Here is a 17726-nt window from a genome sequence, read left to right as displayed (position 1 = left end):
CGGCAGGTCTTCCATGCACGCAGACCTGCCAGATCCTAGCCCCCAGGCTCGCTCGTCGCCCCAAGTGGCCGCAACTTCCCGGTGACAGTTCTAGGAAAGGTCTCACCCAGCATTTGACTCAGGGGATCAAGGCACCCACTGGGAGCCCTGCCCAGACAGCGTTCGGTAATGAGCTTGAGCGAGTGTGCTTTTGTTCCTCTCCCGAGAGCAGTGCGCAGGACACTGGTGGGTCTCCCTTTGATACTAAAAGGGGAACGGAGGGTCAGAGAAGAAGGGCGGCTCTGGGATGGAATGTGCAGTGTCCTGAAGGGTCAGTGTCCAGGGTCATGGTTCCCCTGGACACAGCTCCCCGCTCCCCGCCCTGGGGACCCGCGCTAGACCACTTGCCTATGGGAATAAATCCACCTCCTCACAGCCTACCTTGGCTCAGGCTGTCCCCTCCTGGAGCCCTTGCCCTTTCTCTCAGCACCCTTGACCTCCCCCAAGCCCTCAGCCGGGGCCCTGATACCTGCACTCTGCTCTAACTGCACTTCCTGGGGGCGGAGGTGGCCGCTGCCTTGCTCACCTGCATGGCCCCAGCGGCTCACACGGTGTCTGAGAACGGGGGCCCAAGGGGTTTGTGAAAGAGCTGAATGAGCCAGGGCTCCTCCGGGCGGGGGGCGAGACCCCACCAGGGGGTTAGGACCTGGCTGAGGTGGCCTCCCCCTCCATGGTGGCTCCCCCCTCCGCCAAGGGTTCCCAGAGCGTCCATGGAAGCCCATGGAGCTGCACAGCTGGGTCTCGTTGACAGGGCTGCCTCCCACCCCCGCTGATCTCCGCTTTCCTCCCCCACCTCCGCCCCCTGCCACCTGGTGCCGCCGCCAGTGAGTGTGAAAGGGAGGCCCCACAGGTGGGCGGGTGGTGGGCGGACAGACACGGGGACAGATGCCAGCGAGGTGGTGGGTGGGAAGATGGAGAAACACTTCCCTTTTGGGTGGTGGGTATTGGCTTTGTTTGTTTCCCTGCAGGCGGCTCTAGAAATCTAAGGATGGAGACGGAGCCAGAAAAAGGATGCCAGGGCCCCAAGCAGCCCCACCCACAGCCTGGGCTCTGCTGCCAGCATCTGGAACTCACCCCCTCCTCCCTCAGCCCCCTCCCCACCTCACCCTGTCACCCTTAGCAATAGACCCCGACCCCCAACCTCCACAAGGTGAAGCCCTTCAGATTTCTTCCCTCCCAGGTGGGGAGGAACAGGTGCCCAGGCCACCTGCCTCCATCCCAATCCAGAGCAGGGAGGGCAGCCTTCTCTTCAAAAACTATTCAGATGGGGCGTCTGGGTTGCTCAGGCGTAAGTGTCTGCCTTCGGCTCAGGTCATGGTCCCAGGGTCCTGGGATCGAGCCCTGCATCAGGGTCCCTGCTCGGCGGGAAGCCTGCTTCTCCCTCTCCCACCCCCCCGCTTGTGTTCCCTCTCTCGCTGTGTCTCTGTCAAATAAATAAAATCTAAAAAAAAAAAAATAACTATTCAGAAAAGAAGCTCCCAAGAGCCCCTTCTGAAGCAAAAGAGACTTTCTGGGATGATGGAAATAGTTAGATCTGTATTGTCCAGGACGGTCAGCACGCACTCCGTGGGGCTCTTCGAGACACACTAGAAATGTGGCAATGGGACTCAGGAACTGAATTTGTGACTTTATTTCCTTTTAATTAATTACAAAAGTAGAAAGCTACACATGGCCAATGGCGAGGGCATCAGACAGCTCATTCTAGGGCTTGTGCTGTGTGGTGGGTCTCCCTGGTGCTCCAGCTTCCAGAACAGCCCTCTCTCACGACAACTGTCTCTTCCCCATCACATCTCAAAAAAAAAACGTCAGTCCAAGTGCTCACGTTGTCTTTTATTCCAGCATCTCCCAAAGCTCCAATATGTACAGATTTCATTTATACACATAATATACACCATATATACGTATTTATAGATATTCACACACCAGCCCACACGCTCGCAGACTCTCACGCGCACACGGCCTTCCCGGAGAGGCGCGTGGCCGCCTCTGAGCCCTGCTCGGCCGCACGAGGGGCCCTGGGCTTGCCAGGCAGTTGTGAGGTTTTGTGTTTTTGTTTTTGTTTTTTTTTGCTTTTAAAAAGAAGGCCATTTCCTCCAGAGGTATCCTCTCCCCAAACCCAGACTCCTCCCCCAAAACACTCTGAAATTTTTTTTTTAAAAAAGGAAGAAGTTCTCCTCTGCTCTGCCAAGGTAGCTCCGGGAGATCCAGGCCCATCCTCGCGGTCCCTGGAAGGTGAGTCTACCCAGTGCTCCCAGGGCGGGGGGAGGGGGGGGCAGGAAACCCCGGATGGCGGGAGGGGCCCCCAGCAGGTGGAGAGCCCGCCCGGGCGGGGACTATAGCGTCAAGGGCACCTGCCAGATGAGGAGGGCGCTGTCCGTCTCCCCGCACGGGGCCGGCCGCCCGCTGCCCCCCGGGGCGCTGCCGAAGTGGCGGTAGCCCAGCCCCCCGGAGATGATGGCCACGGAGCAGATCTCCTTGCGGTGGGCGTCGCGGGCGCAGGGCCGGCTGCGCACCCAGACGTCGGGGTCATCAGCCATCTCGTAGATGGAGCCGTCCTCCTCGCTGTGCTCCAGGGCCGAGCCGTCGGCGGGCGCCGGTTCCCGCACGGACAGCAGTGGGCCAGGCAGGTGCGCGGTGGAGCGCAGGCGATACTGCAGGAGGATGCCCTTCTTGCGGGGCAGCTCTCGGCCCACGTGGCTCGCGGGCATGGGTGTGGGCTCGGGCGCCGGCCCGTCCGCCTTGTCGTCCTCGGCCTGCGGCCCCTCGGCCTCCGCCTGGTCGCTCCGCAGGATGTCGGGGGCCAAGATGCTGGTAGCCACGGCCAGGAAGGCCACAGGCCCGCAGTGACCGTTGAGCGAGACCATGCCTTTCCCTGCAAGAAAGGGGCAGGGAGAAGGGGCCCGAAGGCCCAGGGCTTTAGGGGAGGCACCCACACCTCTATCTTGGAGAACTTTCTGGGTGCTGGTTATTGTTTCGGGAACTGCAATCTATGTTGGAACCTTCCAGAAGGCTTTGGGTCTGGGGGAGGGCTCTCCCACACTCTGGGGCCATTTTCTGTGGAGGAGTGGGACAGGGAACAGGAGTGACCTTATAAACCTGTTGGGGGGGGACCCTTGGGGGACCGTCAGTGTGAAAGCACCTGCAGCCCCCGCCTGAGCCAGCCGCACGTCTTCCTGCCTTTGCTCGAGCCACTGGCCTTGCCCGGAGAGCCTTCCCCGGAGAGCCTTCCCCAGCCACCTGATGCTACACCCCGTCCCATAAGCCCAGTTCGGGCTCCTCCACAGCACATCCTTCTTGACTCCACCCACAGACTGCCCAGCACCCCGGTCTCTGGGCCCCGAGGTCCCGGAACACCTGCCATCACAGCACCTGCCCCCTCCCCCGACCTCAGCCGCCTCGGCCAGACCATCAGCACTGGGCGGCGCGGTCTCGACCCGATGCATCCCTACAAACCAAGGACCAACACCGCAGGGAACAAAATGACCTATGTGATAAAAACAGGAGACTTTGGGATTTAGGAACGGGGGGCTCCCATTCCAGCAGGGCTGGTCCACCTTCAGGGCTTCCCCCCAACCCCACCCACCCCGGCCCCCCACTTGCTCATCACTCTTAGGACAGAAGCAGAGAGGGGCCCAGGGCTCTGGGTCCTCCCTGACCCCACCCTTGCTCTCCTAGCCCTAGCACCCCCTATCAGGGCAGACCTCCCACTACTCCATAGGAACACATTTGCACATGGACCCCAACCCCAGGAGCCCTCGGTTATGTCGGTCTTTGGAACCTGGACATTTTGAAGCTGCTGTCGGGGGGGGACAGGAGGGGCCCAGCCGATAGTCAGGGGCCTCCACCAATCCTGAAGCCACTTGACCAACACACACTATTGTGCCCATTGGCCAGATTAGGAAACTGAGACCCAGAAAGCAGCTGGGAGACCTTGGGGTGGGATGACATAACCCCAGTGTGCCACAGTGTCACCTGTGATCTCAGGGGCATTGGAGATAATGCCCACGTTAGAAGAGAGCGTGAACCTCGGCACAGGCTCACCCTCCCCGGCCATCTGCAGCTGACTCCCAGGCCCCGCCAAGACCGGTTTCCAGAGCCTCACCTGTGATCTTGGGGATGCCTTCCAGCCGAGGCACAGGCAACAGGACAATGACCCCCTGGTCGGTGCCCACCCAGAGCAGACCCTGGCAGATCAGGAGGCTGGTGACACACAGGTGCTTCTGGCCTGTGGAGAGAGAAGCCAGCATGAGCAGCACTCCCTCCTGCGGGGGCGGCAGGGGGTTCTGGGGGCTTCAAGGTGAGGAAGGGGCGTGGTCCGGCTCCTCCGGGGAGACAAGCGGGAAGCTGGACAGGGCTGTGGTGAGGACATGGGGTTGGGAGTCTGACCTGGCTGGGGTGGGGCCCCTGCATCCCGAGCCTCAGTTTCCACCTGGGTACAGTGGGGCTGCGTGAGGATGGGAGGGGGTAGCTCCACACAGCACAGTGCTGGCCCCTGGGGGCCCTCCGTGGGGGGTGTGGGTTTGAGGGTGAAGCAGATGCGGGGGCCGGTGCAGATACAAGAAGCGGGGGGCGGGGGGCTGGCAGTCTGTTGCGGCTCCTCGGTTTCCAGCACAGGCTTGCCCACGTGGGTCCTTCCCCCGGGTGAAGGCCAAGCACACCCAGCAGCCCCCCGGCCCGCCAGTGACGCGGACGACTCCGTGCCAGGAACGGGCATGCTGCTGATGTCAGTCCACATTAGTTATTGTCTGGCTGTCCCCCTGCTGCTGTCTCTTCCTTTTAGCGAGACTGGCGGTGGCAGGGAGAGCACTGGGGTCCCCACAGCTCTTTACAGGGGGGATGCGCGGTGTGGGCTCCAGGGCCCGGTGCTGGCCTCAAACCCGGGCCCTGCCACGTGCCAGCTACACGACCCAGGCCAGGCCCTAAGCCTCTCTGTGCCATTTCCTCACCAGCCAAAGGGGATGATGATGCTATCCCACAGCCTCGTCCCGAGGATTAAATGAGTCAATGAATGAACGTAAATCCCTGAGCCCAGTGCCCGGCCCACGGCACACAGAGAGCGCCGTCGACCACCTACTGCTGTTAACAACCCCGGGCAACGGGAAGGGGCATGAGGCAGGGCCTGCGCGCAGACTCCTGCCTCTCTAAAGGGCCAGACCCTTCTGCCCCACTGCAGGGGCTCACACCTCCCTAAAAGGAAGTTCACGTGCATGCCACGGGGTGTGTGAAATGCTGCTTGGAGCCCTGGCCGTCGACCTGGGCATGCATCTGCACCCCCGGCCGGGCCCGCACCCCCAGAGGTGAGCCCCCAAACTGCATTTCTGGCAAGCACGCAGGTGACACGGCTGCTGCTGGCCTGGGGACTGCGCTTAGAGAAACGCTGCTTTGGAGCGTCTAAAGCACACATAAACCTGCTCTGGTCTGACGGAAGCCTCGCGGCAGCTGAGAGGGACACAAGACACCGGTATTGTGCCCGTTTTCCAGGGGAGGAAACTAAGGTCCAAAGAGGTCACCCAGCTGGTGGGCGCAGGCTGGGAGCCGGGCTCCGGTGTGCCGATTACCGTCTACACTGCAGCCACCTCTCTGCTCCTGAGCAAATGACTGCAGTTCCAAACGGGTAGGGGTGTGGGCTTCCTCCGAGCAGAGGGGGTGGCTCCCCAGGGTTACCATGCTGGGGTTCACGCAGCACTGTCTGACAGCGTACCCTACCATCACCAACCTACTCGCCCGGCACCCCGGAACATCCCAGGCGCCCACTGGGCGCGGGACTCTGCGCTCAGTGCTGGAGGCACGGTGGGAGCCACACACACAGTTCTGCTCTCAGGGAGCAAACCCTCTAGGACTTTCCGTGAGGATGGAAATGTTACCTATCATGCTGTTCGATTCTGCACCGTCAGCCACATGTGGTTGGTGAGCACGGGAAATGTGGCTGGTGGGATGGAGGCACCGAATGTTTTATTTTATTCAATTTTCGTTGTTAATATTGGCTACCGATTAGCGCCGTTTGGAGAGGGGAAAGAGGAAGGGAAACAAAATGAGGAGCATAAGTACCAGGCAGAGGATTCAAATGGGGGATGGGGCAAGGAGTGGGCAGGAGGATGTCCAAGTTTCCTGCCTCACTCTGCTTTCTGGAAGGATGGGGAAGCAGGTGTGGGGATGTGAGGTCTGGAGGACAAGGATAAGGCAGCCACGCCAAGTCCCAAGCTAAGGACTGGGACACAGCACATGCAAAGGCCCTGTGGCAAGGATGAGTGGGTGGCAGGAGCAGACTACAGCTAGCCCAGCTCGGGGATAGGGGCAAACTCAAGACAGCTGGAGAGCAGGTGGGCCGGGGTAAGGACCAGACTGTTCACTCTGAGCAAGGTGAGAAGCTACGGGAAGGTCTGAGTAGAGGAGCAGGTGACTTGGTCTGAAGGAGCGCTTTAGCCGCAGAGTGGTAGAGGACAGGAGGGAGGGAGCAAGCAGACCAGCCAGGCAGAGACGATGGTGGCGAGACGCCACGGTGGCCTGGAAGACGATGAGGAGCCAGGGCATTCGAGATCCGTTTTGAAGCAGATGGACAGACCCATTGACAGACTCGAGTGGGTAGGGAGAGAGGACAGGAATGAAGGACAACTCCGGGCAGCTGGGTGCATGGCAGTGCCTCGGGCTCAGATGGGGGAGCAGCCTGGGGTGGAAGGCCACACTGTCTCCTGGATGTGCAGCTCGAGATGCACGTGCAACTGTCTGCAGGCAGTGGGACCAACGCACCTGGCAACAGGATACAAACTCAGAGAGTCCTCTTTGCGGTCCTGATTCAGTGTGGGGATGCAAATCCCGCAAGCAAAGCCAGTTCATCTCTGGACAAGGGCGATTGCACAAATGGGTCTGGGTGTCTGTGGAGCTGGGACTCCCCCATGCCTGGGTCGGTTCAGAAAGTGTAGCCGCCAAGCCAGCAGGGCAGGCTCGGGGCCAAGCGAGGGTGCTCCCCGCCCTCCGGGAGTGGGCGCAGGCTGCCACTCCCCCTCCTCACCACCTGGCTCCCGCTTGGCCCGGGTCAGGGTCTCTGTGGCCCCACCTCTCCCTTACTGCTTGCTTCCCAGATGGAAGCCTCGTGTGTGGGTGAGGGCAGCCGCTTACCTGCACACTCCGACTTGATCCCCCGGCTCCCGGGCCAGCACCCTGGCTCACGAGAGTGTCTGCCGGTGCACGAGGGAATGAGTGCCAGGACAAGCGAACACAAGCAGAAAAGCGAAAAAGGACACGGGTGTTGACGTCATGTACTAGATGTGCGAACTGACAAGCCACTTTCTATCTCTCATCTCCCAGGGGGATTATAAACCGACCTCGCTTTATTTTATGATTATTAGAATTATACATGTGTGTGTAATACAGACACACAGTGGGCCCAGCTCTGAGCCCAGCGAGTACGATCAATGAAAGGAGGCCGTTGGGACAACGTCTGTGATTATGAAAAGGACCTGGACTCATGGCTGAAGATCGACTCCATCAGAGCCATAAACCCACAAAAATAATTAAGCCAAAAGAGTGAACAAGGGCACATTTTTCATCCCGCTGCCTCACCTCCTTTTCCAGGGCCCCTGGGGCCATGAGCCCCGGGAGAGACCATCCCCCGATGCCCCCGCATCTTCCCGGCCCCACCGGACAACTGAGACCCAGCCGATGTGAGGGAGGCAGCAGGTGCCAGAACTGAGAAATGACTTCATCTGCAGACCTCATTCTGAAGCCCTTCCTCCTTCCCGTCTGCAAGACACCTCACAAACAGTCCGAAAGAAAAAAAATTCTAATGGTGGATAAATATTTTATCATACGGACTTAATGCAGCCGTGTTCAACTCACCCAAGCCATCTATCTGTAGATATACAACTTTAAAAGGCTCTGGCTCTCAGAGAACATTTTATTAATGACCTGTCTAGTTAAGAGGAGGGGGAAGTTTAGGTTCAAAAAAGCATTAATCCCAGTCGGGTACATGAGTGGAGGAAAGGGGTCGGGGGAAGGAAGCGTGATAAATTTTTAACATGCCCTTAAAAAAATCCACACTTAGAAGAGGAACAAATTTATTACTAATTATGCAATTATTTCATTTGGTGGTGTGGGGGAAGAAAAAATACTTAAAAGCCTTTTAAAAATATCTCTAATAAAGAACTGAAGAATCCTGCTCTGCTGACCTTCCGCCGGGGCACGATGTGACGTAGGCGGAAGCCCCCACCCCGCGACAGCTCTGGCCCCGCTCCCCTCGGGCTTGGGGGGTCCTGGCCGGGCAGGTGGGGCTGACCAGGAACTGCCAGGCTTGGGGACGGGGGCCCAGGGCAGTAACCCCTGGGGACCTTCGGGGAGGCCCTGCCCCCTGGAACCTCAGCCTCCGCCCCCGCTGGGCCAGCCTCAGGGATGGCTGGTGAGCGAGATGTGGCTTCTCTGCTGGACGTAGCGGGTGCAGCCGGAAGGACATGGGCGGGACAGTGGGGCTGAGCAGCGAGGCCCCCAGATGTGTGGCCCGCGGAGCCGGTGCGGTGAGGGACAGGGATGGCCACGAGGATGAGGCCCAACCTCCCCGGGAGGCGGGGCTGGGGGTCCCGGGGCCCCCCCACTCGCTGCCTGTCACGGGGCTGGAGGGCGCAGAGCCAGCCCAACTCCAGCTCTGGTCTATCCTGCTCCCACTCGGATCTCGGCCCCTCCCTGTATAGATGGGGAAACTGAGGCCTGGGACTGGGGATGCTGTACAGTGAGTCTGTGAGAGGGTGCGATTCAGGTCCTGGCTCTGGCCTCCCCGGTAGCGCGACCTCCGGTCATGTCCCCTCCGGGGTCTCCGTTGACCTGGCTCTGACATATTCATAAGGACAGGGCCTGCCCTTCCTCCCTTAAAGGGGAACGGCCAAGGACAAGCAAGCCGGTGGGCGAGCAGATGCATTTTAAGGTGACATAAAGCCGCAGCTGGGCAGAGGGGCTGCAATGTCACCTGCAGCGGGCTCTGCCTCTGACCTCCGACTGCATAACAAGGGGCTCCCTTCTCCCCCTCCCCTGCCCCACAGAGGAGGCCGAGGAGATTTAAAAGGCCTACTTTTTTTGTTGTTCTGCTAGCCTGAAATAATTTAGCTTTCAGTGTAAGTGTGGAAATATTTCTGTGATATAAAGAAATTTTTATCATAGTTAAAATGGATTTACCTTGTATAATGGCTAAATACTGAGAAATACAATGAAACTGAAGGAAGAGGGAGGGAGGGGGAGGGAGGGAAGGAAGGAAGGAGGGAGGGAGGGAGGGAGGGAGGGAGGGAAGGAAGGAGGAAGGAAGGAAGGAAGAAGGGAGGAAGGAAGGAAGAAGGGAGGAAGGAAGGAAGGAGGAAGGAAGAAGGGAGGGAGGAAGGAGGGAAGGGAGGGAGGGAGGGAGGGGGGAAGGGAGGAAGGAAGGAAGGAAGGAAGGGAGGGAGGAAGGAAGAAGGGAAGGAAGAAGGGAGGGAGGGAGGGAGGAAGAAAAGAGAAGGACAAGAGCCATAACCCAGGCCCACACAGCACATCCCAGAAAGCGCATTTATTCTCCTCATGCACGTCCCACGCTCCAAGCCTGGGCAAGGCACCTTCCCATGCCTAGAGGCATTTCTCTGAGCCAGGACCCACCTCTGCTCCCACAAAGGGACCACAGAACCCAGGAGGCAGCGAGAGCTGCCCGAGCCCCACGGTGGCCGAGCCAGGACTTGGGCCACCTCTGAAACCATCTCTCCCCTGTTGCCCATAGTGGGACTCTCAGGGGACTCCCGGCCCTGCCTCAGGCCCACTGCAGGACCACAGACAAGCCACGTTTTCCTGCTGAGCAAACCTCAGCTTCCGCACGTGTACGATGGGGACAACCCCCACTCCGTGGGTTACCGTGAAGTGAGGCCCTGTATCTAAAAGCCCTCGGAACCCGGCTCAGTGCAGGGCTGGGGGCAGGGTGCATGGCAGGTGGCTGTTACACACTGTCCCTGCCACCGCTGATCTTGGGCTTAGTGACCACCGCCCCCTATCACCAGCAGTCCAGACCCGGGGACCGCTATTGTGACTGGCGGGAAGAAGCAGGGGCCAGAGTGATCTCTGGGTCCCCTAGCTGGGGTTAGGGACCAGGCCTCTGGGGTAAGACAGAGGCTCCCACAGGCCCTAGGTTCTGGCTAATGTGCCTGCCCTTGGCCCGGCCTCATAGGACAGGGAGATCAGTCCCCCAGCTCAGCACGTGGCCACTCTGGCCTCCACATGGCCCATCTGCTGAGTCCTTGTAACGATTAGCTCCCCACCTGCCAGGCCAGCCCCGTGTCCCTGGCCCCAGGGCCCCTCGGCTCTCCCAGCTGCTGAACCCGGCCCAGCTTGGACAGGATGGAGCCTCCACATCCTCTCAGACAGTCTGTTTGTCTAGTGGAAGCTGGGCCAAGCTCTAAAGCCAGCTGGGGGTGGGAATGGGCCCTGAGAAGGCATCTGCCCTGGCTTCCTCCAGCACAGCCTGCAGGGTCTGGGCAGCATCTCAGGCGGCAGATGGGAAGGGGGTTGCCCCGGAGGCCTCGGGCAGATGCGGGGAGAAGCAGAGTGTTAGGGGAGCTCCAACCTTCCTCCTCTCTGCTGAGTATCACCAACAGCTCAGCAGGAGGAAGCAGGGCCCCAAGGGGATGATGTCCTAGCCCTTCACTCTCCCCCTGCCTCCAAACCCAACCAGCAAACCAAGACAGTTGCCTTTCTCTTTCTCTAAAGAAAGAGACCTCTGGTCAGCCTTCTCTCTTTCCCCTCGCCTCACATTCTGTACGTGACGTGAGGCAGAATTGGGATTCTGGTCACCCTGAGGAGTGGCAGGTGTGGATGGGCCTGGGTTCCCACCCAGTATGACTGTTTAGCAGATGCCCGACTTGGGAGAGTCTGTTGAGCCTGGAGCCTCACTTCCCACGAGAAGTGAGAGGGAAGAGTGATGACAGCAAGAGAGGTTTGGGAATGACAGCCCTGAGTTTGAATCCCGGCCCTGCTGCCTCCGCTCTTGGAGGCCAGTTTTCAAAGCCGGCCAAACACTGCTACGAGGGCTAACAACGTGGGCTGGCCCAGACGCACCTCTGCCCGGCCGTGGAAGGTGCTCCACGAAGGTCAGCTCCTCCCCTGCACAGGCCCAGGACAGCAGGGCATGATGCCCAGCAGCAGACTCACCCGGCAGGAGGAAGGTGGTCCTGGTGGCAATGTTGATCTCCTGCAGGTGCTCCAGCGTCTCGGTGTGGAAGAGGCGGATGGAGGAGCCGGACGAGAAGGCCATCCAGACGCCGCTGCCGGCCTTCACCATGTGCGTCACGCTCACGGTCTCATCCTGGTGCGCCTCGAAGCTTTGCTGTGGCACAGACAGCAGGGTGTCGGTGCTGGGCTGGGCCCTCCAGCTGAGCCTCGGGGGACCAAGCTAATCTAGCCTCGGCCTGAACCAGACTCAGGGCCAGAAGCGAACCTCAGGAGCCCGGCAGTGGTGTACCGATGATAAATGTTTAACAACGGGTAGGGAATGCCAGTTTGTCATGTCGGCCGATCCCCGTGGTATAAAAACTTCTAATGTGGCCCATCACAAGCTTCCCACATGACACAAGGAGCTAGGAAAATGGTAACGCACACAGTCAGCTCTTAGGAGTTGACACACCAGGCTCTGGCAAGCCCCTGTGACACGAGGGAAAGTCAGGGCCAAAGTCAATGCAAGAGCAGGTGGCAGCCTATGTACGTTATCGAGAGTTACAAATGCAACAAAACAACAATCAGGGAAGGGAGGTGGGTAGTGTGAGTCAAATCCTAACCTTTTACAGCAGGGATGCAACACATAATGTTCAAAATTTGATAAACCAAGAAACAGTTGGGAGTTGGGTTCAAGATGGTGGATCCTGAACTCACCTCCTCCCACAGACACGACAATCTACAACTACTCATGGAATAACTCCCCCTGAAAGGGACCTGAACGAACAGAGCCTCCACAACAAATGATAAAAGGACACCACTGAGATGAGATGAGAGGCAGAGACACAGACTGCCCAGGGAGAAAGCCCCGCCATGGCAGCACATCACAATCGGGAAGGATAACAAAGGTACAGAACTCCCCTGAGGAATGAGGAATTCGAGCTCCACCTCAGGCACCCCAACCCTTAGATCTTGCCCAGGAGAGATGAGCCCCCAAAACACCAGGTTTTGAAAATCAATGGGGATTACATTCAGGAAAACTAGAAAACTGAAGGGAACAGAAAACTCACTCTTAAGGGGCTTGCACACACTCACTCAACCTGGAAACCAGTCAAAAACACCAATGTGAAAAAAAGCATATGTCTCTGATAAAGAAGATCCATTTACTAACAACCTTAAAGGGTCTGTCAGAGTGGCAGAAAACATCAGGGGCTCTCCCCATGGACTGAGGTTGGAGCCACTGGTAGGACCGTCTCAGTCTACCTTCCTAACACTGGTACTGGTGGGCACCATTTTGGATTCTCCCTGTAACCTGATAGTGCCAGTGAGTGTATTCCACTGAGAGTCTTGTCCACCAGTGTACCCCAGCAGCCGTGGACATGCCCCCAGCCAGGCCAGGAGCCAGTGTGCCACAGCCACAGCCCCATCACAACAGGAGGGCACACACAGCCCACAAGGGGGACACCCCTTGAGCATATGGCTCTGGTGACCAAAGAGACTGCACTTCTGGGTCCCACAGGTCATCCCCTGTACAAAGCCACCCATTTAAGACTGGGAGAGGTTGGTGACTCACCGAACACATAGAAACAAACACAGAGTAGGGCAAAATGAAGAGACAGAGGAATATGTTCCAAATTAAGAAACAAGACAAAACCTTAAAAAAAGAATTAAATGAAACAGAGATAAGCAAACTACCTGATAAAGAGTTCAAAGTGATGGTCATAAAGATGCTCCCCAAATTCGGGAGAAGAATGGATGAACACAGTATGAACATCAACAAAGAGATAGAAAATATAGGAAAATACCAAACGGAAGTTATAACTGAACTGAAAAATACACTAGAGAGGTCCAATGGCAGACTGGATGAAGTAGAACAAATCAGTGTGCTGGAAAATAAAGCAATGAAAAACACCCACACGGTGCAGCAAAATGAAAAAAGAATTAAGAAAAGTGAAGACATCTGAAGAGACTTTTGGAACATCGAGTGAAATGACATTTGTGTTATAGGGATCCCAGAAGGAGAAGAGAGAGAGACAGGGCCAGAAAAGAAGAAATAATGACTGAAAACATCCCTAATCTGGGGAAGGAATCAGACATCTGGGTCCACAACACCCAGAGTTCTAAGCAAGATGAACCCAAAGAAATCCACACCAAGACATGTTGTAATTAAGATGGTAAAAGTTAAGGATAAAGAGAGAATCCAAAAAGGAGCAAGAGAAAAACTTGTTATGTACAAGGGAAACCCCACAAAGCTATCAGCAGATTTCTCAGCAGAAACTTTCCAGGCCAAAAAGGAGCAGCATGACACATTTAAAGTGCTGAGAGGAAAAATCTTCCAACCAAGGTTATCATTCAGAACTGAAGGAGAGATTAAGAGCTTTCCAGATAAGCAAAAGCTAAAGGAGTTCATCACCACCAAACCAGCCTTACCAGAAATGTGAAAGGGCCTCCTTTAAGCTTAAAAGAAATGGCACTAATTACTAGTACAAAAACATACGAAAGTAAAAATCTCACTGGAAAAAGTAAATGTATAATAGCAAAGATAGTGAATCAATCCTTACAAAGCAACTGTAAAGATGAAAAGACATAACTGGTAAAATTAACTAAAATCACAATAATTAGTTAAGGGAAACACAAAATTAAAAAATGCACAATGTGTCATCAAAAATATAAAACATCAGGGGTGAGAAGTAAAAAAGTAAAGCTTTAGAACGTATTTAAAATTACATTGCTATCAACTTAAAACAGACCGCTGTTGTCATAGGAGATTTTACGTGAACCTCAAGGTAACCACAAGGAAATACACAAAAGAAAATGAGAAAGGGATCTAAACCTAACAGGAGAAAGCCATCAAACCACAAGGGAAGAGAGCAAGAGAAGAAAGGAACAGAGAGCAGCTACAAAAACAGCCAGAACGCAATTAACAGAATGGCAACAAGTATACCCTCATCGACAATTACTTTATATGGAAATGGACTAAATGCTCCAATCAAAAGCCACAGAGTGGCTACATGGATAAACATCAAGACCCATCTATACGCTGCCTACGAAAAACTAATGATGAAGTAAGGACACCCACAGGCTGAAAGTGAATGGAAATGAAAAGAAAGCTGGTGTAGCAATACTTACAAGCACAAAATAGACTTGCAGACAAAGACTGTAATAGAAGGCAAACAGGAGCACTACACAGTGATAAAGAGATTAATCCAGAAGATATAACTTTTACTAATACATGTGCATCCAACAGGGAGCACGAAAATATATAAAACATATCTTAACATACCTAAAGGGAGAAACTGACAGCAATGAAATACTAGTAGAAGACTTTAATACCCCACTTTCATCAATGGATAGATCATCCAGACAACAACAAAGAATAAGGAAACATCGGCCTTAAATGACACATTAGACCAGATGGACTCAACAGATATTTATAGAACATTCCACCCAAAAGTGGCAGAAAACACATTCTTCTCAAGGACACATGGAACATTCTCCAGGATAGATCACATGCTGGGCACAAAAGAAGTCTCTACAAATTCGAGAAAACCAACATTTTATCAAACATCTTTTCCAACCACAATGGTATGAAACCACAAATTAATTACAAAAAGAAAATGAGAAAAACCACCAAAATAGGAAGATTAAAAAACATGCTACAGAAAAACCAATGGGTCGAAAAAGAAATCAAAGAAGAAATACAAAACAATACCTGGAGATAAATGAAAACAAAAATACAACACATCGAAATCTGGGTGGGGGCACAGTAGAGGTGGTTCTAAGAGGGAAGTCTGTAGCGATGCAGGCTGATCTCAAGAAACAGGAAAAATCTCAAACAAACAATATAACTTTACACCTAAAGGAACTAGGGGGAAAAAAAGAAACAAACAAACCTCAAAATTAGTAGATGGAAGAAAATATTAGATTGGAACAGAAATAAGTGAAATGGGGACTAAAACAAGATCAATGAGACTAAGAGCCGGTTCTTCGAAAAAGTAAACCAAATTGACAAAGCCTTAGCCAGACTAACCAAGAAAAAAAGAGAGAGGACTCAAATAAATAAAATCAGAAATGAGAGGGGAGATGTGGGGCTCATACCACAGAAACACGAAGGATCATCAGGGTCTTCTATGAACAACGGTATGCCAGCACCCTGAACAACCCGGAAAAAAAAAACAGGTTTCCTATCCTAGAAAAAAAAATGGATATTCCTAGAAACATAAAAATTTCCAAGATTGAATACTGAAGAAAGAGAAAATCTGAACAGAATGATTAATAGAGCAAGGAGATTTTAACAGCAATCAGAAACCTCCCAACAAACAAAAGGCCAGAACAAGGCGGCTTCACTGGTGAATTCTACCAACACTCAAAGAAGATTTAATACCTGCCTTTCTTAAACTCTTCCCAAAAATTGAAGGGAGGGGAAGTTTTCAAACATATTTTATAAAGCCAGCGTCACCCCTGACACCCAAACCAGCCCTGATACCAATTACAGGCCAGTAACATAGATGCAAAAATCCTCAACAAAGTATCGGCAAACTGAACCCAACAACGTATTAAAGGGGTCATACACCATGACCAAGTGGGATTTACTCCAGGGATACAAGGATGTTCGACATCTGCCAATCAATGTGATAAAGCACATTAACAAAATGAAAGACAAAAATCATATGATCACTTCAACAGATGCAGCAAAAGCATTTCACAAAATTCAATATCCATTTGTGATGTTGAAAAACTCTCAAAACAAAGTGGGTATAAAGGGAATGTACCTCAACATAATAAAGGCTGTATGTATGACAATCCTACAGTGAATATCATCCTCAACAGGAAAAAGCTAAAAGCTTTTCCTGTAAGAACAGGAACAAGACAAGGATGCCCACTCTCGCCACTTTTATTCAACATAGTACTGGAAGTCCTAGTCACAACAATTAGGCAACAAAAGAAATAAAAGACATCCAAAGCAGAAAGGAAGAAGTAAAACTGTTGCTATTTGCAGAGGATATGACACTATATAGAGAAAACCTTAAAGAATACACCAGAAAACCACTACACCTAATAAATGAATTCAGTAAAGTTGCAAGATACAAAATCAATATACAGACATTTGTGGCATTTCTGTGCACTAATAACGATTCATCAGAGAGAGAAAACAAGAAAATGATCCCATTTACAATTGTATCAAAAAGAATAAAACACCTAGGAATAAATTTAACCAAGGAAGTGAAAGACTTGTACACTGAAAACTATAAGACATTGATTAAAGAAATTGAAGAAGGCATGAATAGATGGAAAGACAGTTCATGCTCATGGAACTAACTGGAAGAATATTTAAAAAATGTCCATCCTGGGCGCCTGGGTGGCTCAGTGGGTTAAGCGTCTGCCTTCGGCTCAGGTCATGATCCCAGGGTCCTGGGATCGAGCCCTGTGTCAGGCTCCCTCCTCAGCATGGAGCCTGCTTCGTCCTCTCCTCCCCACTCGTGCTCTCGCTCACTATCTCTCTCGCTATCTCTGTCTCTCCCTCTCAAAATAAATAAATAAAAATCTTAAAAAAAAAAAAAATGTCCCTCCTACCCAAAGCAGTCTACAGATTTAATGCAATCCTTATCAAAGTTCCAATGCACACTTCACAGGACTACAACAAATAATTCTAAAATTTGTACAGAACCACAAAAGATCCCAAATAGTTAAAGCAATCTTGAAACAGAGAAACAAAGCTGGAGGTATCATGCTCCCTGATTTCAAACTAGACTATAAAACTATAGTAATCAAGACAGTACAGTATTGGTACAAAAAGAAACACACAGGTCAACAGAACAGAACTGAGAGCCCAGAAAGAAACCTGCACACATATGGACGATGAATCGATGCCAAAGGAGCCAAGAACACACAATGGAGAAAGGACCATCTCTTCAATCAATGGTGCTGGGAAAACTAGACAGCCATATGCAAAAGAAAGAAACTGGACCCCTATTTTACACCAGACACAAAAATGAACTCAAAATGGATTAAAGACTTGAATGTAAGACCTGAAACCATCAAATTCCCAGAAGAAAACAGAGCTGGTAAGCTCCCTGGCATGGGTCTTAGTGACATCTTTGTGGATCTGACTCCAAAGGAAAGGGAAACAAAAGTGAAAATAAACAAGGGGAACTAACAAGCTTCTGCACAGCAAAGGAACCCATCATCAAAACAAAAAGGCAACCTGCTAAACGGAAGAAGGGGTTAGTATCCAAAATACGTAAAGAACTCATACAACTCAACAATAACAACAACAAAAACCCCAAACAACACAATTTAAAAATGGGCAGAGGATCTGAATAGACGTGTCTCCAAAGACCTCCAGATGGCCAACAGACACATGAGAAGATGCTCAACATCGCCAGTTATCAGGGAAATGCAAATCAAAACCACAGTAAGCTATCACACCTCACACCTATTAGAATGGCTAAAATCAAAAACACAAGAAGTAACCAGTGTTGGCGAGGATGTAGAGACAAGAGAACCCTCATGCACCGTTGGTGGGAATCACACAGGTA

At 53.0% G+C, this 17726-nt stretch overlaps 1 protein-coding gene across 1 annotated transcript in view; it reads right to left on the bottom strand.

Moving 5' to 3' along the window:
* Window positions 1–1667: 1667 nt before the first annotated feature.
* The window catches only part of ARHGEF10L (Rho guanine nucleotide exchange factor 10 like), a 141227-nt gene continuing 125168 nt past the window's right edge, over window positions 1668–17726 (bottom strand). Inside the window, exons 18-20 of the mRNA XM_044913815.1 lie at window positions 11188–11362; window positions 4142–4264; window positions 1668–2911 (exon numbers count right to left, since the gene is read on the bottom strand). Coding sequence (XP_044769750.1) covers window positions 2373–2911; window positions 4142–4264; window positions 11188–11362 — 837 coding nt within the window. The 3' untranslated portion in view covers window positions 1668–2372. The remainder of the gene's footprint in view (window positions 2912–4141; window positions 4265–11187; window positions 11363–17726) is intronic.

The sequence above is a fragment of the Neomonachus schauinslandi genome, chromosome 4 (genome assembly GCF_002201575.2).
Source record: "Neomonachus schauinslandi chromosome 4, ASM220157v2, whole genome shotgun sequence".
Lineage (NCBI taxonomy): Eukaryota > Metazoa > Chordata > Mammalia > Carnivora > Phocidae > Neomonachus > Neomonachus schauinslandi.
Note: the sequence above shows the minus strand (reverse complement) of the source record. Positions and strands in the feature narration are given on the sequence as shown.